General features: G+C 42.4%; 1 protein-coding gene across 4 annotated transcripts in view; it reads right to left on the bottom strand.

Annotated features, from left to right (window-relative positions):
• LOC118368775 (adhesion G protein-coupled receptor L3) overlaps positions 1 to 27662 on the bottom strand; it is a 362805-nt gene that overhangs the window by 157466 nt on the left and 177677 nt on the right. For all 4 annotated transcript variants that reach the window (XM_052497230.1, XM_052497228.1, XM_052497229.1 and 1 more), the window contains exons 5-6: positions 17264 to 17373; positions 544 to 1344 (exon numbers count right to left, since the gene is read on the bottom strand). In XM_052497230.1, the coding sequence (XP_052353190.1) occupies positions 544 to 1344; positions 17264 to 17373 (911 nt within the window). The remainder of the gene's footprint in view (positions 1 to 543; positions 1345 to 17263; positions 17374 to 27662) is intronic.

The following is a 27662-nucleotide window of genomic DNA, read 5'->3' as shown; positions in this document are numbered from 1 at the left end:
TAGGACTACTAAAGAAAATAGAAAGAATAGATTGCTTGACACTAATTGGTGGGCTCATAGGCCATAATGTGAAAAATATGCCAAATGTTAAGACATATTGCAACACTGAAATGTGATCAAATGAATAGATCTTGAACAGTGTTTCACAGACTAAAAGCAAAGGATTAGTGTGCTCTTTGAGAACATTTTCATGACAACAAACCATACATCTATCCACACACTTTCTCCTCGTCAACAACCTCCTCTTGACTTCTCCTGCTATCAAAACGACTGCCAACGCTCGTACAGTCTACCATTTATACCCATAACAGGTTACACTTTTTGGGGGGTTAGTCCAGACAGTATGACCATCTAACTATCAGTTGAGAAGTAAGTGTTTGCTGAGGTTACGCTAGAATCACGGTCAAGGTTAGGGTTACGTTTAGGGTTGGGTTAAGGTTAGAGCTATGATTAGTAGACCGTTAGTTGAAATAACTGAATTACCAACAAGCTAGTGACAGACATGAAACAGAACAGATGGAAAGAGAATAAAATCTGTCCTACCCGGTTTACTGTCCAAGGCGCCAAAGTCCAGTGAGTACTTGACCACGTGGTAATTGTTCCACACGTACAGCAGGTTGTCCCGTGGGTTGTAATCCACGGCGGCGATGTACTGGTATGAGTTGGGGAAGGGGATGTCCAGGAAGCCGTCTTTACTCAGCTCTGTGTTGTAGATATAGTCGATCTTGTTCCCTGTCGCCTCGTTGTCGTCATCTTCGTAGACCGACTTCACCACGTATAGAATACCGCAGATCATGAAGGCGTTGGATGCCGAGCGCTTGTCGTAGGCGGTATCCCAGGTTCCTTCTACGCGGAGAGTATATGGGTTCAGTTGGCTGATGACGATGCGCCCGTTATTCTGCTCCGTGGCGTAGATGACCCACAGGCCGTTCTCGTCCACGGCGAGGTCGATATCCGACTTGCCTCCCCAGCGGTATGGCGAGGTGTCGTGGTAGTTGGCGCTGCCAATGATGGCCTCGCCACTCTTGATGCGTGTGCGCAGGTCGAACTTGACGATGTTGCGCGTGCGCTCCTTGTTGAAGAACAGAGCGCCATCGTACACTACAAAGCCCGTGCCGTCGACGCGGTGCGGCAGCTTGTACGTGGTCGTGGGTCGCCCGGCGATGAAGTCCTCTTTGGAGGAGTACTCGGTCAACGTGTCCGTGCGGTATGGCGTCCAGGGCATGTAGTAGATCTTGTCGGAGGCCTGGAGGGGGTCTTTACACCAGGCACCGGATTGGTGGTCCGACTCAAAGAGGTGTTCGCTCTGGTACACCCCTCGCAGCAAGCCGGGGCACAGGAATACTGAGGAGCCAAAATGGAGGACAGACAAAACGCAGAGAGTTACTTTGGCATGAATTAGACTTCATTATTGGACTACGGCAACTAGAAGGAGAAAGGACAAAAGGCTAGTGTAAAAGGAAGTCACTGCTTTTACCTGATGAGGATAAGGTTTACAATGCATTAGTTCTTTAATAGTTCATTTATGTAGGCTATACAACAAATAGGACAGGACAAATAGTTGTCAATGTTGCTTAAATATACAATGAACGAGCTATGAGAGTATTATGATTTCAGAACATGCACGTACCAGTACCCACACTCGCCTCGCTATCCACATATTTACAATAGGCATGTAATCAGTGACATGATCAGTGTAATACAAACATCAATCCATTCCATACACTTATTTCACCCATGCCAACTCCTCAGTGCTACTGTATCATTGGTTTAATAAATAACATCTAATAGGGAATGTCTAATACACACACACATTAAAAGATTAGGATAAATAGCTCAAGCATAATTATTGGCATTTGGGGCCCAGGAACACAATAATGACTATATTACTACATGAGAATATTTTTTCCATTATTGAGATATCTTCAGTCTGTGGCATCATGATTTACAATGCCCCTGCATTCTAAACTAATTATACCCTAACTGGTTTGTACTGAAATGGTATGAAGTAATGCAGCATATGAGTCGATAGCGTGCATCTCTTGCCGAAGGTGATTCTGTTTCAAGATGGATTACACTTTGACCGCCGACTGAGTCAATTTCAAGTTAGCCGTCGCGATAAAAAGATCACATTTGAATTTAAGTCCTACTCATACGAATTTAACATATGGAGCAAGTCATTTATTTGGACCGAGAGACAACAACATACATACATAATTATCTAAAACGGGATTATAGACAGCGTCTTGAAAAGTTATCTTTTTTTGTGATGATGTATATTCACTTCCCTTAAACAGACTCATGCACCGTTTAGAAAGTAACATTAGCACAGAATCTGTTAAACGTACGGATAACTCAATAATAAATTAGGATTGAGGGTAAGAAGGTTTGACATACTGTCGGTCTACACTTGATTTGACCATAGCATGAGATGCTAAGAGCAGTGCTATTGTCAAGCGCTAGACGAAAGCAACAAAGAATTAAGACGACCTAACATTTCCACCCAAGTTCGTTAGGATTCGGGGTGCGGCACATGAGCAATAGCAACAAATGGAAAGTGGGCGAAAGCTTCTTAATTTATGACAGGTGAGCGGCCTGACACCCCCGATGACAGGTGCTCCTGGGAACTCAGGCAGAGGTAAAAAGCAGTGTGTTCAGAGAAGAAAAACAACAAGCCTGACTCCCCTGTCATCTCTTAAGATTAAACACGTCTACCTGCATGTGAATAACATACCGTGATGCCTCCCATCGCACACATCTAAACTAGCACACAACCAAAATGCTAACAGGGTCTCTACGGCTTAAGAAGGCTTTCAGAACCTAGCATGCCCGGTAGGTAGTCCTTTACTGAAAGGAAATTGGGTCTGCATCCTAATCGGCACTTTGTTCCCTATTTAGTGCACTACTTTCAACCAAGGACTATAGGTCAAAATGTAAAGCACTATATAGGGTAGAGGGTTTATCTGGGACGCAGCCTGCGCTTTGGAGAGTTGATATTTGATCTATGGGTTAAGGTTATATGAGTGCACCCTTAGCTTTAAAACATGACTGTCTCAGGGGCCAGGACCAAAACAACTGCTTGCACAACACTGGGGCCCAGGTGCAGTAGTATCTTATCATGCACGGCAGTATTCCAATAATATCTGAACATGTGGGTGTCTTTGTGCATTCTGCCATATTGACTGGGAGTCCCTGAAGGTTATAACATCATCATGTTAGGCCTATATATAATCTGGAATGCTGACAGTTTATTGAGCGAGGCTATTGATTGGCGTCCACGCCTCTCGCCTTTAAAATGATGCTGCTGGCAAACATGAACAGAATAACTTTCAATTACCTGGGAAAGAAAATGTTCTGGATAGATGCATATAGTGGAAGAAAGATATGGCGTGTATTACTGCAGTCAGATGAAAGATAGCTATGCTACAGCGTGTATTACTGCAGTCAGATGAAAGATAGCTGTGCTATGGCGTGTATTACTGCAGTCAGATGAAAGCTAGCTATGCTACGGCGTGTATTACTGCAGTCAGATGAAAGCTAGCTATGCTACGGCGTGTATTACTGCAGTCAGATGAAAGATAGCTATGCTATGGCGTGTATTACTGCAGTCAGATGAAAGCTAGCTATGCTACGGCGTGTATTACTGCAGTCAGATGAAAGCTAGCTATGCTACGGCGTGTATTACTGCAGTCAGATGAAAGATAGCTATGCTACGGCGTGTATTACTGCAGTCAGATGAAAGAAAGCTATGCTACGGCGTGTATTACTGCAGTCAGATGAAAGCTAGCTATGGTACGGCGTGTATTACTGCAGTCAGATGAAAGCTAGCTATGCTACAGCGTGTATTACTGCAGTCAGATGAAAGCTAGCTATGCTACGGCGTGTATTGCTGCAGTCAGATGAAAGCTAGCTATGCTACGGCGTGTATTGCTGCAGTCAGATGAAAGAAAGCTATACTACGGCGTGTATTACTGCAGTCAGATGAAAGATAGCTATGTTATGGCGTGTATTACTGCAGTCAGATGAAAGATAGCTATGCTACGGCGTGTATTACTGCAGTCAGATGAAAGATAGCTATGCTACGGCGTGTATTACTGCAGTCAGATGAAAGCTAGCTATGCTACGGCGTGTATTACTGCAGTCAGATGAAAGATAGCTATGCTACGGCGTGTATTACTGCAGTCAAATGAAAGATAGCTATGCTACGGACTATATACGAACCGTCGATGTTCAACATAGTTTTTATTTTCAGTGAATCGTGACAAACATGTACATCACTTCGACCATCTAAAAGCAGTGCGACTGTTAAAACACTTGACACAACATTTGCTATTTCCCCAAAATCTAAAACACTAAAAAAAAAAATGTGTGTCTGTACTGTTGAAATAACCTTTGCCTCGTGTGAACGTCTTAAGAGTTTCGTCATAGGTTCTGTATTCTAACGTTTTTTTTTGTTGGCAGTGTTTGGGTCTAGATTGACACTAGCACTTTGTACATTGTCAAAAACCGGACTACTATTTACATGACCCATGATGTCACTCGATGTGGGATCCCCCCTTTTTATAACGAACGAACACAGTCGTCATTGTATGTCCCTCTCCCATGAATCCGATGATCATGACAATGAGTTTGGTTTCCATGCAAAACATGCTAAAAGCTGCACTTAAAACGCATTGTGATACAGTTTTAATGCTTAGTAAGACTTTTCCTACTAATGTCTTATGGCGTCTTATCGACATGTCCTACCACTAGGACACACATTGAATTAGCAGACATTGGAAGGTCAATAAAGAGCAGATGACGTAAGAGAATAGCTGCTATGGCAACCCCCATCACCAAGCAAAGCATGAACCCCAATGAAGTCTCGAAAATAAAGGAGTGGGCAATTAGTTACCTTTTTGTTCCACTTCTATTTTAGGCATGAGAAGGAGAGAAAAGGAGAGAGAGATACAGAATAGATTAATGATGCGATAACTGGCAAAAGAGTCAAGTTTACTTCAGCAGGTCAAACACATTGGAACATTAGCACTGTGGATGATGAGGCTGCTTCGTGGTGGAGTAGTTGGAACAAAACATGCCATCGCAAAGCGTTGGGAAGGAAACGTGTCGCTTGTCACACAGCCTGTGGGGGAAGAGAGAGATTAAATCATATCTTTAGACATGTGAATCGTGTGAATGCGGCTTTGAAGTGTCGACAACTCCAAGATAGGGGGAGAACGAGAGAGAACGGTAATTAACTTGATCAGAAGTCAACTCCAGATGTGTTCATTAAAAACAGTGGAACATATGGTTGCGCACTGTACAGACTCCTTCAGTCGTCACACGAGGGGGAAACAAGAGCGCCACGTGCAGATCGGAAGACAGAAACTCCACAGCAGCACATCTTCTATTTTGAAATTGATAATTGGTGATTTATCACCTGTGGGTTGATAAAGGCTATAACAATTAGCATATGGCCATCTCCATTCTAGTGATATCATGATAGAGACACAAAATTAAATCATTTTGTTCACATGGCAAATTCCCCTGGTACGTGCAAAGATGTCGACAACCATCACAAGAGTAATTGGTCAATCAATCATAACGACATGGAAGAAGTGCATGTGCAAACGTTTCTGTGCCATTAACTTGTATTACCTACAGATTTCTGTTGCCACTCAACCTCATCGCTTATTTCAGGTCTTCTGGTGGAGAGTGGCAGGACTTTAAAGCCAAGTGTCATGTAGCCTTGTTAGCCAGCCATGCGTGTCAAAGACTGTCGAGCGAGACCAAGTGTAATATTATTGTATGGTTTCAATTTTGAACTTGATTCAGTATTGGCATTGTCACACATCAGCCACCTACTGCTACTAGCCTTGCCGCAGACCCTTATTCTTCGGTAATACTCTATCGCACACTGATTGCAAGCAATTGGAATCCATGATTGTGTGGACATGTCCTGTTGTCGATGCCTGTGGATGCTGGTCTGAAAGGGCTTGTTGACTGATCTAAGAATGGCAAACAAGTCTAAATGTAATATCAATACTGTATATAGCAAAGTGATTGCAGCAATTGCTGTACTTAAAAATGACATGATTGTCTGGACATGTCTTGGCTGTAAATCCTTGTTGTCTCTGCCTATAAGGTTCTACTCCAGCTTCGAAGTTTCCCCTAGGTCCAGGACCAGCCTTCCCCCCAATCCAAACATTAACTATTAGTGGGGAAACTGCCAAACTGACCCAAGATCAGCGTCTGTAGGCAACTTCACCATACTCCATAAGGTTCTAGTCTACTAGATTCTGCTTCCCTGGTGGGGTTAACGGCAGGACATGCATCTGCCCCATGTGACTGCTCCCCTCCTCTAATCCTGGATCTAATAAAACCGGATTGACCCCAGGGCTTACGCGGTAACTCCTCAAAACAGAGAGGAAGAGAGAGGGAGGCACAGAGAGAGGGAGGCACAGAGAGAGGGAGGCACAGAGAGAGGGAGGCACAGAGAGAGGGAGGGGAAATGGGAGAGAGCGAGAAGGAAAGAGAGCAAACCACAGGAAAAGAAAAGTGAGGCATAGGGGAAGAAATAAGAAGGAGACGAATAAGATGATGACGAAGACGAAGAGATGAGCGAAGGGAGGGGAGAGATTGAGAGAGAAGGAGAGATTGAGAGAATATTTAATTCCATTTTCAAAAGACATACTGTGTGTCTGACCACGCACGGCTGATATGGCCGCTCAGCATAGATATTCTGATGCCTTTTAGTTGTTTGGGATTGATCTTCAGGAAGTGTTAGGAATGAATCAATTCAGCCATATTTCAGATACAGTATATCAATGATAACAACAGCCTGAAGCGATCAATGGATGCAAACAGCACACCAACAACACCGCGCGTTTGAGGGCATTAGTTTGATCAAGGCGAGGCGCAGACTAATCTTGATTATTGAGCGTCTGTTTCCGGACACGGATTCTATCTAGTCGTGGACTAAAAACCATGCTCAATGGAGAATCTCCATCGAAAACTATTTGTTGTTTGTGATTTGAGGGCATTTCTAGATCGGTGATTCTGTGCAGTCCGACTGCATTGTAACCTCAAACACATGCGTTATCTCACGCCACAGGTCACAAACTGAATCTAGGTAAACACACAACCTCTCACACTGAACTCGTCTAATCTATTACCAGATCATTGGCTCCCACACAACAGTACTGAAGGGTATTACTGTATTTGATTGAGTGATCGCTAGCGGTTGTGAGGGAGGGTAATGATCTGTAGCAAAAACCATTAGCTCTTTTAAGAGATGGCGGGATTGCGAAGAGATGGACGAGCAAGTAGCCGTGGGACGCGCCCGGTGTCCTTGTCACAAGACGCCGCCACTTCCGTGGTTACACGTTCCGCATGTTCCCTGTCATCTTCCGTGTACGTCCCCAAGGTAAAATCACTCTGGCTGTTTGCAATTATTTATCTAGAAAAGGCGTGGTCGGGCTGCTAGCGAGTACCCAGGATAGGTTAGCTCAGTGGCACTCAGATTAAAGGAAAAAGGATGGAGAAACAAGATAACTGATTCATATGAAATGCGCCTTTTCCCATTGTGACCGTAATACGATTTTGGTCATGGTTGTCACAGAGTCATTAAAAGCCTGCCTGTCTGAGTGTACTAAGTGTATACTGGCTCAGCCAAGCAATCTTCTCAAAGCAGAATGGTTCTGAATATATCCTCTCCAAATCAAACTACTCACATTTCACGGGTTGAAATGCATTTGGACAGTTCAAAGAGTATCAGAGAGAAATGCCACTTGAACAACGTTTAGCCAAGAGACGGTCTTGGATACGGTCTACACAACCTGGTGGTATACTAGGGGAAGAAGGTCCACAGGCCGTATGACCTTACAGCACAGTGAAGTGAATGTAAAATGGCTTCCAGGCCAAACAGAGTCTCTGCTGTACTAGAGTAGATATAGTCAATGTCTATTTTCATATTTGGCCAAGGGCAGAAACAGCAATATCTTTCCTGCCATCTGCTGATGCATAGGTCGTATAAAATTATCCAAGAAATAGATACCTACTTGCTATTCCAGTAAATATACAGAATAAACATTTTGTCGATGGCTGTGATGATGATGACGGCAATTAGGGTTCATTTATCTTTTGTTTTGTCATCACCACTCACCGACTTTGATGTGTACTATTCAACAGGTTTGGACACGCCTCTAACCGCACTTCCAAGTGTTGGCAGCCAATAGCATTTCACCACGCGATGGATCTAACCGACTAAGCTGCCCTATCAAATCAAATAAGCTGCATGGTCATCCTATCCATCCATATGAGGAAACTGACGTTGATATTTTAAAACAGAATACGTTGCTTTTCATACATGTTGACATCTAGGCATTTAGCTAAATTTCAGCAATATGGACAACCTAAATAAACTTCTCCTGAACTCTTCAGTTTGTGAAGATATGGCGTTTCAAACATCATATGTTACACGTATGAATATAATCTACCTCTCAAACCTCCCAACTTCAAAACAGTCTTAATTCAACTACTTGTGTCACACATCAAGCGCTGTGTCACACCATATCTACATATTTTACATACATGTTGTCACGCCTGCCTCCGCTCTCCCTCTCTGGCGCTAGAGGGCTGTCCTGTTTGTTCCCTGTGTCTGCATTAATGTTGTGTTCACGTCCAGACGCTGTCCTGTCCCATGTCCGTCGCCATTAAATGTTCACTCTCTGACCCTGCTTCTTGTCTCTACCAGCGTCGACCCTTACACATGTACATATGGCTGCGTTCATACAGGCAGCCCAATTCTGATATTTTTACCAATCACAGATCTTTTCACATCAGGTCTTTTTCCAGGCTGATCTGATTGGTCCAAAGACCAATTAGTGAACACAAGATCAGAATAGGAGCCTATTTGACCTCAAAATTTACATCACCTTACTTAAATGTCTAAAGAACGCCATTTCCTTATTCAAGGCATACAGCTATCTGCAAATACTAAAAGGCCTGACTGACACTAAGCCTCGCTAGCCCTGCCCACGTAAATGACAGCTGTATGGGTGTGCATTTCAATAATTAACGCTTCCCAATGGCGGTGAGGTGGCTGAATGGTATCATTAGGAGCTAATAGAGATTCATGGTTGAGCGGAGGCCATTTTGGTTATATTTCGCCCCCTTTCTCCCTCCTCCTCTACCTGTGCTCTGAACCTAGGAGGGAGGGCACGGTGACTATTCCATTTCTTAATTAATGACAGAAATTAGATGCTTTCAATAGCATGTGGGAGGTCACGGGTACAATTTTGCCTTATTTTTTTCCTCTCTCTCTCCCTCCATCCATCCATCCATCCATCCATCCATCCCTCTCTCTTAACCTCTTGCTCAGTCTATTCCTTTTCCTTCTCTCTTTCTCCATGCCCCCTGTCCCTCTCGTATTCTCCCCCGCTTCTCTCCTCCTCTGTCCTCCATTTTTCCCTGCTCCCACCCGCCGTCACTCCTCCCCTTTCCCCCTCGGTCGCTCTCCCACCCTGGGAGTGGTAGCTGTGCTCTTTCATAACCTTGACGATGCAGGAACCCGCCAGTGTGTGTGTGTATGTATATGTTCAGTATGTGTGTGTGTGTGTGTGTGTGTGTGTGTGTGTGTGTGTGTGTGTGTGTGTGTGTGTGTGTGTGTGTGTGTGTGTGTGTGTGTGTGTGTGTGTGTGTGTGTGTGTGTGTGTGTGTGTGTGAGAAAGGTGCAAGGACTTGGCGCACGGTCAATCAGTCATGCACCGGGGAGAGGCAGCCGACAGACCGATACAGGGGAAAACACAAGCAAGAGAAGGAAAAAAAAACATGAAATACATTTTCAGGAACATGAACCGGAATTGGAGCAGAAGTAACTTAATTGCACTTCCTAAAGATGCCTCAATTCCAGAGACCTTGATATTACAGAAAGGGCAGCAAGAGAAAGCATGCAGAGATGACATAAGGAGAAAGCTTTTAGTCTGGTGGTAAAGAGGGTTTAGTGAAAGACCACAGAAGAAAGAGGATGCTTCATTACATGAGTCACAATGTCGGAACTTTGATTAGCAGGGCAATATCACAAAGAGAGACTCTAAAGAGGCCAATCTCCAATTAGAATGATAGCCATGGCACCGAGCAGCCCGTGTGCTTTGGTTTCTCTTTTCTCTGAACTTAGAACCCGTTTCAAAAAGTGTTTGTGCGTGTGTTAATGCCTGGATCTGCTTTTTGTGTTTGTGTTTGTGTGTGTGTGTGCACACGAAGGGCAAAAAGAGAACACCCAGAACGAGGACCTGATAGATTACACCAGGCCCACATGGCTATTACGGGGGGAAAAGCATTCACGTCGACATTCATCCACATTGGTAATCGCACCCTTCCTGGGCAATTACTGACCCACTCTACTGGAAAAATGCAGGAAAATACAAGCATTAATGTCTATTTCCAGAAGTGTGTTTTTTTCCCTTTGCCTCTCCATGTATCTCCTATGATAAACTAGCTTCACTCTGTATCCTTCTTGAAGTAAGAAGTAGGTTCATTGACCAATGTATTATTATGTATTCCTCTTACACTGAACAAAAATATAAAACCCAACATGTAAAGCGTTGGTCCCATGTTCCATGAGCTGAAATTAAAGATCCCAGAAATGCCCCCTACGCACAAACATCACATTTTTCACAAATTCGTTTACCTCCCTGTTAGTGAGCATTTATCCTTTGCCAAAATAATCCATCCACCTGACAGGCATGGCATAAAGAAGGTGATTAAACAGCATGATCATTAAACAGGTGAACCTTGTGCTGGGGCAATAAAAGGCCGCTCTAAAATGCACCGTTTTGGCACATAACAATGCCACATAACAATGCCACACGTCTCAATTGGCATGCTAACTGCAGAAATGTTTCCAGAGAATTGAATGTTCTTTCTCTACCATAAGCCACCTCCAAAGTCATTTTAGAAAATTCTGCAGTAGATACAACCAGCCTCACAACCGCAGACCACATGGAACCACGCCAGCCCAGGACCTCCAAATCTGGCTTCTTCGCCTGTGGGATCATCTGAGACCAGCCATCCGGACAGCTGATGAAACTGTGGGTCATTTTCCCAATGACGTAACCGACTGGAGAACTGTGAGCTTCACAGATTAATCGTGGTTTCAACTGTACTGGGCAGATGGCAGACAGTGTTTCTGGCATCATGTGGCCGTTTGGTTTGCTGATCTGGGGGGTTATGGTATGGGCAGGTATAAGCTATGGACAACAAACACAATTGCATTTTATCGATGGCAATTTGAATGCACAGAGATACCTTGATGAGATCCTGAGGCCCATTGTCGTGCCATTCATCCGCCACTAATCACGTCATGTTTCAGTATGATAACACAAGGCCCCATGGCGCAAGGATCTGTACACAATTCCTGGAAGCTGAAAGTGTTCCAGTTCCCGCCAATATCCAACAACTTCACACAGCCATTAAAGAGGAGTGGGACAACATTGCTTGCGTAGGCCACAATCAACATCCTAATCAACTCTACACGAAGGAGATGTGTCGTGCTGCACGAGGCAAATGGTGGTCACACCAGACACTGACTGGTTTTCTGATCCACACCCCTACCTTTTTTTTAAGGTATCTGTGACCAAGAGATGCATATCTGTATTCCCAGTCATGTGAAATCCATAGACTAGGGCCTAATGAATGTATTTCAATTATCTGATTTCCTTCTATGAACTGTAGCTCAGTAAAATCATTTACATTTTTGCATGTTGCGTTTATATTTTTGTTCAGTGTAAGTAGCCTTTGCCTGCTCACAGTTGGTTAAAATCACATGGCCCACACCAGATGTCATCAGTGTCTCTAGATCGGGAAAACATATCTATTTTTTGACGACAAAACCTAGAAACCCTGCGTTTTTACATAGCGCTGGAGATAATGAATTTGATGTTGAAATAGAGTGAATGTTGCCTTTAATCAATCCGTGACAAAACACAATATGACTGTTGATGTGGGGGCCTACCAGTTAAAGCCATGGACATACGATCAGTGTTAAAATCAATGGCTGTGGATGTGCGGGCCTACCAGTTAAAACCATGGACATACAATCAGTTTCCAGATCAGTGTTAAAACCAATGGCTGTGGATGTGGGGGTCTACCAGTTAAAACCATGGACATACAATCAGTTTCCAGATCAGTGTTAAAATCAATGGCTGTGGATGGGGGGGCCTACCAGTTAAAACCATGGACATACAATCAGTTTCCAGATCAGTGTTAAAACCAATGGCTGTGGATGTGGGGGCCTACCAGTTAAAACCATGGACATACAATCAGTTTCCAGATCAGTGTTAAAACCAATGGCTGTGGATGTGGGGGCCTACCAGTTAAAACCATGGACATACAATCAGTTTCCAGATCAGTGTTAAAACCAATGGCTGTGGATGTGGGGGCCTACCAGTTAAAACCATGGACATACAATCAGTTTCCAGATCAGTGTTAAAACCAATGGCTGTGGATGTGGGGGCCTACCAGTTAAAACCATGGACATACAATCAGTTTCCAGATCAGTGTTAAAACCAATGGCTGCGGATGTGGGGGCCTACCAGTTAAAACCATGGACATACAATCAGTTTCCAGATCAGTTTTTAAAACCAATGGCTGTGGATGTGGGGGCCTACCAGTTAAAACCATGGACATACAATCAGTTTCCAGATCAGTGTTAAAACCAAACGACTGTGATATTCGAGATACAGGTCATGGATTTGTCTTCCCTCTCACATTTGCACACACACTGTGTGAGATCAGAAGCCATCATCATAAGCCTTTCCCAGTTACAGGGTGATCAGCTGTCACTAAACGATGTGACAGCACTGCAATCTCCCTTCACACATGAGGAGACATAGACCTAGTCATTCAGGTGAGTGGAGACTCTCCGTCAGTGAGTAGGATAGACGAGCACATTAGGTCAATCAAGTAGGACGAGAGAAAGAGTGAGTGGCGAATTTGTACCTGGTGTGTGAATGCACAAAAGACACAACTAATGGCTGACTGACTGAGCCAGTTATATGTATACAATCGGCGTGTTCATCTTTGATGTGATACAGATAAATACAGCAATCCAATTCTAGCAGCATCAAAGGCTAGCTGTTGTTGCTATTAGTGACTGTGTGAATGACAAACGGCCACACCGGCACAGACAAAGTATTTTCCTCTTAAGCATCTAGATACAAACGTATATCCTCGCTAATTTTTCATTCATACATTATACATTTTCATAACAATAACAATACCAATTTGAATCAACCTCAGCAAGCACAACGGAGTATGACAAAGCGTCTTGTCAGCCAAACAGTCACACAGGTGCTGTTTACTAAAGGCGCGACTGTGGCATAGCAGTGCCCGTAATGACAACATTGAGCAGGGGCGGAATTGTAAAAAGACACCCACGCGCCGAGGCCGCATTGATTTCACAGTTTTCATCTGCCTTCCAGCTTTGGTCAATGCCGACCGATGGGCGATGACTGCGGCAGGTGCTGAGCGTTGTGCCAAAAGAATCCGACGCTTGATTCGATTAGGCCGCCGAACCTGTTGCTGCTTATTAACGACTGATTGCTTGTCCATGCGGAATGAATTATAAGCAAATTAAGGCCAGGCACCACACCTTTTTAAAAAAGGTCATTCTTTTCCCTTAATCACATCACAATCAACTTTTGCCAGTGGAATGTAAATACAACTTTTTTCAGAGATATTGTATTAAATATGCAAATGGGAATTGTATGTGTGGAGTTTTTTTTTTTTATACCCATATTGTTGGACGAAATACCATGAAACAAAAAAATTGCTAAGTAGAAGCAAAAATGTCATTTCAGCCTGACTGGGTGTGCCAGGCCTTAGACATATAGCTGCGGATATCCTTATTTGAGATGAATCAAGCCTTGAATTACACATCTTGGCTTAGCTAGCACACACAGGCTGTTTTGGGGGCTGGCATTGTGGGGGTTGTACATTGTCTTTATTACTGTGGAACAACAGGGAAGCTCTGGAGATTGTTTAGCTATGGACATTCTCCCTCTCTCTCCGGCTCGCTCTCACAGATGGATCCATTTTGCATTTTGGAGCAGAAACAAAAGACTTCCTTAAAGTGAGTGCTATAATTACACTGTTCTCGTGTCGGGATTTTCTTCTCCAAAATCAAGGTCAGTACATTCGCCATGGTAACAGCACACAATTAGAGACGTAATTAGTCATAATAGGGAAAGAGAGAGGAAAGGGAGGTAGAGGTTGGGAGAGGCCATGCCAGGACGAAACCATTGGTGGTGGTTGGCGAAACATTCCACAAGGGACATAGGCCATTTCACCCGGGGGATGTGTTTTCTTTCATGACCCTGCAGGGGTCTCGGGAGCTCTCTGTTATGAGTAATGGGTGATTCATTAAAGCTGGGAACGAGTGGGGGCAGAGGGTACCGTGAAACAGTGTTGACCTCTAAAGAAATACAACCTCTGAGGTCGGAACCTGGCCGTTGAAAGGAGTGCGTTGCAGAGCCAGGTTGAGGGGACGGAGACGGACGAGACAGGCATCTTTCTGAATCAATTTGGAGGAATCCTCTTAAAATGCATCCTTCATTCCTCCCTTCCTTCGAGGTAACCACCGATTTGACATGATGTGATTGGTGGAAGCAATGCAGTGACAAGCTTTCACTGAACAATCCATCCGCGTTACATCAGTGATTATTTCAGGGATGAAGGAAGAGAGTCAAGGTTTGAAGGCGGACCCGGAGAGACGTTGACATATCGGCCATCTGATCCCTGTCTCCCTTATGTCATCCTCACAACGGGACGACGGGTGCATCACTCATTCCAAAGGGTAGCCGTGGTAATCCTCAGTGTGCATGGCAGAGCACGTCTAAACACTAGGAGTACATTGGACAAACACCAGTCCATGCTGACACAAACGCAAAGATGGCTTATATATATATATATATATCTATATGGAAATATCAGAGTGTACTAATTTACCCACAAGGATGGATCCATGACACACATAGGCTCAGGGGCAGCATGGTTGCCTCAATGCTGCTGCGTTCTTGTTGTATTGTATTGGACCAAATAGAAAAAGGAAGCCAGTGATTATTCCAAAATGACAGGCTGAGTAAGAGCTTGGTCTGCATTGCCCCACATCACAGGAAAACACTGGTGTGGCTGGCTCCCAGAATATCCTCCATTGCATTTCCATTACGATTCATGGCTCGAATCGAATCACCAATTAATAAAATCAATATCATATCGCATCAGCGTGAAGCTCTCTGCAGCGTATCATTCCCTATTATTACAGGTGTGGGTCTGATGGAGCCATTCTCCTCTGCTGATGGAAGATGGAGAGAGGAGCTGTAACTTATACTGACAGTGCCTGCTTTCAGCACCGGAATACTGATGAAAACGTCCTGCACAGGAAGAGAGAGAGATTGAGGGATATAGATATAGGCAGAGAGAGAGAGGGTGAAAGAGAGTGATGGGGGGTGGGGGGGGGGGAGGGATAAAGAAAAAAATACTACGTGCTTAGTATGAGTTGTCAGTAAGACAGCGGTGGAAACAACCAGGTATGGTTATTTGGCTCAATGAACCAGGGTACATATGTCAAATATGGTGCATATTCTTAATAAGATGAGAACTATTTGTTAATATAGCAAATATAGATTAAAGCACGTCAAAATGAAATGATAACATTGATATGTGACACTTGTTTCATTTGATGCCAAGCAAGCAGCAATCCATTCTTCAAAGGCAACAAGCTGGATGGAAGCAAATATAATTGACTTTCAACGTCACTTCAAGTTCATTCCAAATTACAGTAGTTTATAAATCCCATTTGGTTAGACACCTTCGGTTCCACAGTAAACTACTTTCTCTTTTCGAGGTTCAGCGAATAACAATGTGGGACGTCACACGATAATGTCTGTGCACTTCCTGTGACCTCATCCTCTCTTCCTGTTCGTCTGTTTACTCCCGTCTGCACGCTGAGTATTCTATTCAAACCACAAAAAAATGTACATTTCCAATTCAGTCATGGATACCTTTGGGGTTGTTAGGCCATGCTATGATGCCACCCTGGCTGAATGGCATGCTGTTTTTTTAGGTTTTGAAGGTTCAGGCTGAGGTCTCTCATCTCTTAAAGGAAGTGTGCGTGAAAAATGGACTGTCTAGAATCTAAGCGAACACAACTGCATTTTGAATCAAGCTAAACTGCCTTTGATGCTAACGCTCAAACTTGACAGTTGGTAATAGCTCTGACAGAAGCGTGAATAGTTAGAGCAGAAGGTGAACACTCAGAAAATAATCGCTTGACGATGCAATATTTTTGTTTAGGTGTGTGAGCTAATTGATTGACCAATTCCAGAGCATCTGGTTTTGTTTCATCATCAACTAGGGCTATCTTTGTGGTTTTATAATTACAATGACCTCTACTGACAGAAATCAGTCAGTCTTGTCATTCATCTTCCACAAATTCTTGACAGCGTTTTCAGATAAATGACATCAACGTCAAAATGTCAATACTGATTTCCTTATGGATGATAGCCCTTTGGTAATACATTGAAGACTAATTCTACATTAAACCTGAATCTACCTTGAATCCAACGTCTCACTTTAACATCAAACCCCCAAAGCAATCAATACCGTCAACATCAGAAATCCACTAACAGATATGTATTATAAGCCCAACATGGCATGTGCTAGAATATCATTGACACTGTTATTCCTACGTGAACATTTTAAATGATGATTTGGATAGAAGAGAAATAGATCTGACATTCAAACAGATATGAGACAAAGTACCTTGGTTTTGAATGAAGGTAACCATATTGTCGTAAGTTCATTTGAATGTTCATTTTTCACATTTGGATACATTGAGAGGTACCAGAGTCAGATAGTGACATGTTCCAGTGCCAGAGTTGCTACTGTACCTTCCTATATACCGTAGCAGCTTACTTAAAAGGGACCACATTAACTTCAACATAAAGACATGTTAAGGACACAATCATACATGTTTGTATGTGACAGAGTGAAGTGGCATTGCTGTTACATGGAATTAAGCATGACGAAAAATAGCATTTACAATACAACAGGTATCATGCACTATGTCATGGGCTTCATCCCAAATGGCACCCTATTCTCCTTATAGTGCACTACTGACCAGAGTCACATACAGCAGGTAGTGCACTATATAGGAAATAGAGTGCAATTTTGGAAGTATCCATGAACTGCTTAGAAGAACACAAGAGAATGAAGAGATACGTACTGTAGGGTACACATTCGTACTGGACCTCAAGGTACTTATAGGTTCCGGGGCAAGGGTCAGGAAATACATCTAGTCCAGCCACTACAGCACACTGGGTCCGATTATTACATCTGAAAAGGAAGAAAAAGGTCAGGTTAAAAGGTGAGGTTAAAAGGTCAGGTTAAAAGGTCAGGTTAAAAGGGGCAATCTGGGATTCAAACAACAAATCAGTCATTCTGAAAGTGTTTTTGGTCACCAGATAAGGGATGGCGATAGAGAAATGTAACACTTTATAGACAGCTATGGATGCAAGGACCAACTATCCAGGACATCAAAATGAAAATATTAACCATGTGTTGGACCGTTTACCCCCAGGGGTGTCTTTGTGAATTCAGATATACTGATAATAGAACCATTACAGTCAATATCCAGAGGTACCACAATAAAACGCTGATGTTGCTATGATAAACATTTAGCGAGTGGTTAATGAACTAGAATGAATTCCCATTTCATTTTGCTGCTCAGACTGAGAAATTGATGCATTGCGGGTTCAGTGAACATTGACTGCCAAGCCGTCAACGGTAAAATCATCCATTTGGCGAGAAGAAGGTTGGACTCGGGCTAAAACAATGTCTTTGTCCTAAATGACACCTTATTCACTTTATAGCGCACTGCTTTTGACCAGAGCCCTTTGAGACCTGGTCAGAAGTCGTGCATGACGTTGTAAATAGGGTGCCATTTGGTATGCAGTCATTTTCTCTGCCGTGATATGAATTTAGACCGCGTGCAGACTCATATTCAGGGCATGACGGATTGGGAGAGGACACAGTCGGCCGAGTGCAAAATCGGCTCAGACGCGAAAGAGCTTTCACCCCGACTTTCATTATTAACACAATTACTTGGCTGGCAGTGTCTTAAGTCTGCCATTTTACTTTAGGTAGTCATCAATCAAAGCTCGATCCCACCACACTTACTGCACAACATTAACTATCACATGCTTAAACGAGTGTATCGATTGATCGGAATAAACCATCTGTGCATATCAGTAGACCAACAGGAGGCAAAGGTCAATGTCACCACTAGAGGAGTTAGTGGTCACATGCCCCCGGCACGTGAACCTCAGCTTTATGTAAAAATCCATAAAATCATACAACCAAATTGGCACATTTACCTTTTCTCTTCTTTTCTTTCTTTCTTCTTAATATATTTTTTGAGGGGACAGATCAGCTTTAATAGTGCAGATAGATTGTGGCTTCCGTCAATGTAATTGTCTGCATCCCCATATATATTTTTTGTATACATACAGTACCAAAAGTTTGGACACACCTACTCATTCAAGGGTTTTTCTTTATTTTTTATACATTGTAGAATAATAGTGAAGACATCAAAACTATGACATAAAACATATGGAATCATGTAGTAACTAAAAAAAGTGTTAAACAAATCCAAATATATTTTATATTTTATATGATTCTTCAAAGTAGCCACCCTTTGCCTTGATGACAGCTTTGCACACTCTTGGCATTCTCTCAACCATATTCATGAGGTAGTCACCTGGAATGCATAACAGGTGGGGGGGCTGGTGGGTATACAGAAGGGAGCCGTATTTGACAAAATACCAAGTCCTTATTATGTCAAGAACAGTTCAAATAAGCAAAGAAAAACGACAGTCCATCATTACTTTAAGACATGAAGATCAGTCAATCTGGAAAATTTTAAGAACTGCAGTCGCAAAATCCATAAGGATTAGTTCATTAGAGTTAACTAAATCTGTGACTTAATTAGAATTCAAGGCACACTTAACAAGCTTGGCTACCACAGCATTCTGCAGTGATAGGCCATCCAATTTGTTTTGCGCTTAGTGAGACTATCATTTGCTTTTCAACAGGACAATGACCCAACACACCTCCAGGCTGTGTAAGGGCTATTTGACCAAGAAGGAGAGTGATGGAGTGCTGCATCAGATCACCTGGCCTCCACAATCACCCTACCACAAACCAATTGAGATGGTTTGGGATGAGTTGGACCGCAGAGTGAATGAAAATCAGCCAACAAGTGCCTGGCATATGTGGGAACTCCTTCAAGACTGTTGGAAAAACATTCCAGGTGAAGCTGGTTGAGAAAATGCCAAGAGTGTGCAAAGCTGTCATCAAGCAAAGGGTGGCTACTTTGAAGAATCTCAAATATAAAATATATTTTGATTTGTTTAAGACTTTTTTGGTTACTACATGATTCCATATGTTTTATTTCAGAGTTTTGATGTCTTCACTATTATTCTACAATGTAGAAAAAAGTAAAAAATAAAGAACAACCCTTGAATGAGTAGGTGTGTCCAAACTTTTGACTGGCACTGTATATAACATTCTATTGGTTGAAAGAATTGGTATACTTTTTTATTTATCCCAATTTCTTTTAACAAATTTTGGTTAATAACAGACAAGTTCCCTACTTTTCCCCCCTTCCACTTGCGGTAATGCTGCTATGAGTTGGTTGTAATTTTGAGTAGAGGAGACATTTCCATATATTTTTCCACCAGTCCTACTTACCATATTATTTACAAAGTGTATACAGGTCTTCCTACTTACAAAGCATGTAGAGGTCTGTCATTTTTATCATAGGTACACTTCAACTGTGGGAGACGGAATCGAAAACAAAAAGTGTAGAAAATCACATTGTATGATTTTTAAGTAATTCATTTTCATTTTATTGCATGACATAAGTATTTGATCTACTACCAAACAGTAAGACCTCCGGCTCTCACAGACCTGTTCATTTGTCTTTAAGAATCCCTCCTGTTCTCCACTCATTACCTGTATTAACTGCACTTGTTTGAACTCGTTACCTGTATAAAAGATACCTGTCCACACACTCAATCAAACAGACTCCAACCTCTCCACAATGGCCAAGACCAGAGAGTTGTGTAAGGACATCAGGGATAAAATTGTAGACCTGCACAAGGCTGGGATGGGCTACAGGACAATAGGCAAACAGCTTGGTGAGAAGGCAACAACTGTTGGCGCAATTATTAGAAAATGGAAGAAGTTCAAGATGACGGTCAATCACCCGTGGTCTGGGGCTCCATGCAAGATCTCACCTCGTGGAGCATCAATGATCACGAGGAAGGTGAGGGATCAGCCCAGAACTACACAGCAATACCTGGTCAATGACCTGAAGAGAGCTGGGACCACAGTCTCAAAGAAAACCATTAGTAACACACTACGCTGTCATGGATTAAAATCCTGCAGCGCACGCAAGGTCCCCCTGCTCAAGCCAGCGCATGTCCAGGCCCGTCTGAAGTTTGCCAATGACCATCTGGATGATCCAGAGGAGGAATGGGAGAAGGTCATGTGGTCTGATGAGACAAAAATAGAGCTTTTTGGTCTAAACTCCACTCGCCGTGTTTGGAGTACAACCCCAAAAACACCATCCCAACTGTGAAGCATGGAGGTGGAAACATTATTCTTTGGGGATGCTTTTCTGCAAAGAGGACAAGACGATTGAGGGGAGGATGGATGGGGCCATGTATCGCGAGATCTTGGCCAACAACCTCCTTCCCTCAGTAAGAGCATTGAAGATGGGTCGTGGCTGGGTCTTCCAGCATGACAACGACCCGAAACACACAGCGAGGGCAACTAAGGAGTGGCTCCGTAAGAAGCATCTCAAGGTCCTGGAGTGGCCAAGCCAGTCTCCAGACCTGAACCAAATAGGAAATCTTTGGAGGGAGCTGAAAGTCTGTATTGCCCAGCGACAGCCCCGAAACCCCGGTCTGTATGGAGGAGTGGGCCAAAACCATGCTGCAACACCTGGTCAAGAACTACAGGAAACGTATGATCTCTGCAATTGCAAACAAAGGTTTCTGTACCAAATATTAAGTTCTGCTTTTCTGATGTATCAAATACTTATGTCATGCAATAAAATGCTAATTAATTACTTAAAAATCATACAATGTGATTTTCTGGATTTTTGTTTTAGATTCCGTCTCTCACAGTTGAAGTGTACCTATGATAAAAATTACAGACCTCTACATGCTTTGTAAGTAGGAAAACCTGCAAAAATCAGCAGTGTATCAAATACTTGTTCTCCTCACTGTGTGTGTGTATATATATATATATATTAATTACATATATATAAAATCATTTTCAATTAGTATTTTTTAATATATAAAATCATTTTCAATTAGTATTTTTGAATATTTGTTATATCATTTGCCTTTTCTGGGGGATTAAACTGAAATTGCAACCAACTTTCTGTGGCTTGTTTTAAAATAGCGATATTTTCGAGAAACCAAAAGTGAGAGGTTGTAATCTGAATAAAGGGAAAATATTGAATTTCTGCCCTCCGAATTCATTTTCATTACATAAATAGTCCCATTTAATTTTGTCTGGCTTGCCGTTCCAAATAAAATTGTATTTATTTTTCTCATATAATTCAAAAAACAGTTCGCTATGTGTAGGCAAGACCAAAAATAAATAGTTCAACTGGGAAATTACTAAAGAGCAAATCAAGGTGATTTTTCCACAAATAGACAAGTATTTTCCTTTCCATGGTGGCAAGATATCTATTTTCTGTTAAAATGTTTTGTAGTGCGATTATTTCTTTCTTTCGGGATATATATATATATATACGAAGTATGTCCACATCACCGGCAGAACGTTTTATTGATAAACTACACGGTAATGTAAAAGTTTTATTTGTTTTGTGATCCAATACGTAATTTGGATTTGAATATCATAATTTGGATTTGAATATCATAATTTGGATTTGAATATCATAATTTGGATTTGAATATCATAATTTGGTTGTAATCCAGAGAGGTTAGAACAATTATCTAGATCCTCTATGAGGATGTGGAGAGATCCAAATTGTGGATGTAAAAGAAAGCATGAGTCCTCAGCGTACAATGACACCTTAATTTTTAAGCCCTTGATTTCTAACCCATTGATATTATTGTTGGATCGGATTTTATTAGCTAACTTTTCAATGACCATAACAAATAGATATGCTGATAGTGGACAACCTTGTTTTACTCCTCGTGACAGTTTTATACTTTCAGAGAAGTAGCCATTATTGACTATTTTACACCTAGGATTACTATACATGACTTTACCCTACTTTAAAGGAGATTTGTCCATGTAAAAAAACAGTCTGATTAGCATGAAAAAATATCCAACAATACCTTTTTAATTCTATGCGCGATGCATTTTACTAGAATTTTTGCATCAGAACACTAAAGTGTAAGGGGCCTCCAATTTCTTTAGATGGACTGGATCTTTACCACTGTTTCAGTAATAATGAAAGCAGACCTTTTTGTTGAGCATCTGATAATATACCAGGTTTGGAGTTCCCGGACATAAATGCTTTAATTGCATCAAGAAGTTCCTCCTCTGTAATTTGGCACATCTACTAGCGTTACCTGGATTATCTAAAATATATTTACTACCAAAACTATTATTCTATCTATTAGGTTAATCTGACAAGATCTCAAATGCATTTACAGTGCTTCTCACGAGAGCCATTCACAATGTACTGTATTGACCTATGCATGTGAACCTATACTCTTGGTCATCCCTTGACAATCGACGAATAAATCTAAAACTCCTATCACGAAATCTTCTCTGATATCTACTATGCTCACCTGGCAATATCTGGAATGTATTTTCTTCGCACGAGGAGCTGTTCGTCACAATGTAAGCCAGAGAAGGTCAAGGCGCTAGCTGACACAATGATTCATACAGCACAATTAAAGGCTTCCCTTACACCTTAATTAACATTGATTGGCCCTGGACAAATCAATCGCTCCAGTGAGGGGAGAGAGTGAAGGCCGTGCCCCTTTAATGAGATATGGTCCGGAGCTCCAACACCTATCCCGGCTTTATGGGGTCATGACCCCTCGCCGTCACTCACTCACACCCCAGGTTACAGGGCGAGGGGGAAAAGAGCCTCTGTCAGACACACATCTGGAGAACTGTTTGTTCATTTGAAGAGTTAATTCCAAAGGCTGTAAACGCCACTCAAATAAATAAGGGTCAGGCTGATGAAAAGGGAAAACAATTATAGTGGCCTTCCTCATCACCGGGCAGGTTTCTCTATCCTCTCTTGGTTTACTATCAAGGAATAATTGTCGAGGGTGATGGGGTGGGAAGGTGTAAGCGATTGGATGTCAGATGGAGTTAGAAAGGCAAGGTAAATTGGACAGGCAGCTCTTCAAAACATGCATATACACACACACACACACACACACACACACAGTACATTGTCTTAAATACATTTGTCAAGAAACAGCAATCATGTAATCTCTCGTGCTTATCATGATTAAATAGATTTAAATATACATTTTTGGGTATTCAAAGAGAGCTCTCTCCGTAGGAGGGCTATTTTACAAAGCCAATACCATCCTCAATAGCACATTATCTTTTTGATTAAAACATGTTGACAAACAAACAGTTCCACTCAAGGCCCTGTCATATTCAGCAACTTTAATCATGGTTTGTAAAACATTTCCTCTGGGGTGGATTAAAAAATATAATACTCCATGATGTAGATTGCACACTTAATCCCGGTCTTTACATCTGTCTTGACCCATATTCCAATTCCCACAAGGCATTGTGGCACATATCATTCAGCGCACAGCCTACAATTTAACCTCTCTATCACGCTGCATCCCAAATGGCATCCTATTACCAATTTATTACACTACGTTTTACCAAGGCCGTATTTAGTGCACTACTTTTGACCAGGGCCAATAGAGCGCTGATCAAAAGTAGTTAACCATGTATGGAATAGGGTGCAATTTGGGACAAATACCTCAGTCTCATGTCAACTGAGAACTGACTTCCTGAAGGCACATACAGTTAGGCCCTATAATACTCCAGATGAAAAATAAAATTAAACACATTAAGTGCAAATCAATAGCAGAGTGGGAAGGAATCGATGGAAGGGGCCGCATGCCGTACCACGTAGCGCTATGACTTCACAATGACCAATTAGGAGGATAATCAGGGTTTCAGACTCTTGGCTCAGACGCAGCCCCTTTGAACTAGCAGATTGAGCCAACAGATTCTCAGGACGTTGAATGATTCAAACATGGAAATAAATAATACGATCACATATTTCCCTCAGACGCTGATCTTGGGCCAGTGTTTCATTAGGTTAGAATTGGGGAAGGGGAAGCTGATCCTAGATCAGTACCTAGGGGGAACTTCACCCTCGAGAAATGTGCGTTGGAGTGCTTCCCTTCTAGGGAAGGTTAAGAATGACATCAATGGCGTTGTGTTTAGTAAGTGTAAGAGTTAAATAGAAATACATTTGAGTGAATAGTTTTTTCTGGGTGAACAAAAATTGTGTTCAAAACTTTGATTTTAATGGCTTATGTCATGTGTATGCTGCAAACTTGGCAGCCCCTTGATTACTGCAGCAGATCCTAGATTACTGCAAAAAAAGCATCAAGGACAAAGGATAACATGATTTAGAAAAACATTCGGCATCTGCAGTAGGCATTCCAGCAAAACATTAAATGAATAATTAACTGTTTCACTGCAGCATATTCGGCCTCCTGTTCGCTTGTCATCGCCATGGCATTTGAATAAAGACTATTTCACGTCGACAAACGAGCACCACTAACATGCGTACTCTCAGAACATAGGCAGGAAGACAAAAGGTGATGATATTCAATTAAGGAGCTTACTTTTTTTTTTTAAGATGTTGACATCAACAGCCTGTTTCAGACAAATAACCATCTCTGTCGACGTTAGTATTCAACGCCATCTCAGAGCTTGTTGGGGGCGAGAATCTTTGCTCGTAATTTTTCAATTTGGCCATAAACCGCCCCTACAGCAGCCGTCCCTCCCTACACTTCGCTGCCTGCTCCCTCACCATTTGTTACAGTGACCAGATTAGGGCTCAGACAGCACAGCTGATGACAGTGGATGCGGCACAAAGCACAGAGCACCATGTAAGCACAAACCGTAAACGCTATAATCGCTGCTTGATCCCACCACTGCCACCAAAGTGACAATGAACGGATTCAGTCATCACACCCTCCCCCTCAGCTGAACACAGACAGCACTATGGTGTCTGTCCAATACTGGGGTTGTGCAGTCCACCTCAGATGACACATTAGTCAGCATTTGAGAAATAAAACACGGGAAAGCGTCTATCAATATCCTCCTTCAGCTGCCAATAGACTGATATACTGATTGAAATCTGGTCAAAAAGATACAGACGAGTCCAATAAACTGCTTATGACAGAACAATATTTATGGTTTTCAGATAATAGTGACCCGTAGCATTAGCTGCACTGAATTGCTACATAAGCCATTTGTACAAGAATATTGTAGAAACATTTCCCAAAACAGACAGAATATGGTGCACTGACTGCAAAGAAGTCCACCAACAGGGACTGAGTTCTTCCACAGTTCAGTATCTTTGAGGAATAAACATGTCAAAAAAGAAACAAACACTTCCATTTAACTTTTACTTATTCTGAAAAAACGATTCCCTGGTGTGTCCCCTTCATGTCTGTTTGAGTGTGCTAGCAGGGGGACAAGCATCACAGTGCTACAGTCAGGCTGACAAAGTATTTGTTATTAGTCTGCCACCAGTGGCAACAAGAAAAAAAGAATGTGCCCTACTCTTTAGAGAGTGAAAGTGGAGACCGAGGAGACCGGAGCTAGCAGTCTCATCTGACCTGGTCTGGACAGGTCTGAAATGAGTGTGGAGAGTGAGAGAAAGAGAGGGAGTTAGAAACAAGAGCAAGAGACAGCGAGAGAAAGAGGAGAGGCAGAGGAGACAGAAAAAAAAGAGAGCGAGAGAGTGAAGAATGGGTCAACATCCTGGGCCCTCTGTAGGGACCCATTATGCTTTAGTGATGGTCCTCCTGCCTACAGTACACTTCATTCATTGTCTGTCCCAGCTGAGCGCCACAGCATCCATCTCTTTTTCCTCCAGCCTGTCAGAAAACGGCATCTTATCTCTCTCTCGCTCTCTCTTATCCCCACACTACAGCGACATGTCCTTCTCCAGTGCCAGACTGTTTTTAAAACGAGATTCAAGGATGTTGTAGAGAGCCATGTGTACTGTGTTTGTGTGTTCATTGGGTGTGCCTTTTGACGCCCTTCACTCAGTCCCCTTCGGTGTGCAAGACATATTGAGTGCGCCACACAAAAGCATGATATCTTTCTGTGGACTGAAGTCTAATCTTTGAATTCGTATTAAAACTGCATTAGCCTTGACAGTGGCATGGATCAAAACGACCTTAGCAAAAGATCATATTATGAAGCTGTGCCCACACGTACATGGAAAGCATCAGCAAGGTTAAACAGATCTCTCAGGCACAATACTGCAACCTACACAGACGCGCATGCCGTGGACGCATAGAGCGAGCTAGCGTCCATGTCTTGGCTCACTCGCACACCGCAAACTTAATAAATCATCTATTATGGCATCACTGAATACATGTATCACACAAATCCAGAGACTTCTTCATTCCACAGTTGGCAGTTCTATATTTTATATCCATTTTTCCGTCCTCCGACGCCACAACCCATGCTGAATGGAGATTAACATAGAGAAACAGATAGATGGGAAACCAATGTAAACAGTACATACAAGGGAAGGCGTGTGGGAGGGGGATTTAATGCCCAGCGCTGACGGGGACCCCCATTTTAAACCGCCCAAGCCCAGCGGTGTATTCTAAGCTCCATGGAGCATCACGACAAGCCACCAAGACAATCATAACTTAAAGGAGATACAATAAAGCCCCTTCCTGTGGCTTACGTCAACTCAAATGTTTACAGAAGTGGATGTTCAGTTAGCATTAGTGGAACATCAAATAACATTTTATTGGTACTCGTATTTAGCAGATGTTATTGGGGGTGTAGCAAAATGCTTGTTTTTCCTAGGTCCAACAGTGCTACAATATCTAACAATTATCAACACTACACGCAAATCTGAAAGTAAAATAACGAAATTAAGAAATATATAAATATTAGGACTGGTTGGAGAGGAGAGAAGAGCTGTGTGCCTGTCTTTTGATGAAGCACTCTGGGCGACAAACCTGATCCCCTTTTCTATAGTTCCACAGGATTAGTTACGTGGAACTAAGCAGACGCACAAAAGTGACTGCTCAATCAAACGACTAACTTGTAATGTATTTAGAAGCTATTCTCCGGGCCCTGGATGAATGGAGTTGAATTACCCATGGGGATATGAGTTGTGGGGGAATTGTGGAGACATTGAAAGGTTCTAGGTTGATTGAATCTGGATCATTGTGGTTTGATTCTGGAACGGAGGGGAGAGCACTTCTCCAAATATGAGCAGCTTGGGACTTTTTCCTCCCTGACAAACATAATCCTACTCAGACATTGCAACAGTTTAGTGGCTTTTCATATAGTGGGCTTTGGCTGCTCACAATTCCCACTTT

The sequence above is a fragment of the Oncorhynchus keta genome, chromosome 35, assembly GCF_023373465.1.
Source record: "Oncorhynchus keta strain PuntledgeMale-10-30-2019 chromosome 35, Oket_V2, whole genome shotgun sequence".
Classification (NCBI taxonomy): Eukaryota; Metazoa; Chordata; class Actinopteri; order Salmoniformes; family Salmonidae; genus Oncorhynchus; species Oncorhynchus keta.
Note: the sequence above shows the minus strand (reverse complement) of the source record. Positions and strands in the feature narration are given on the sequence as shown.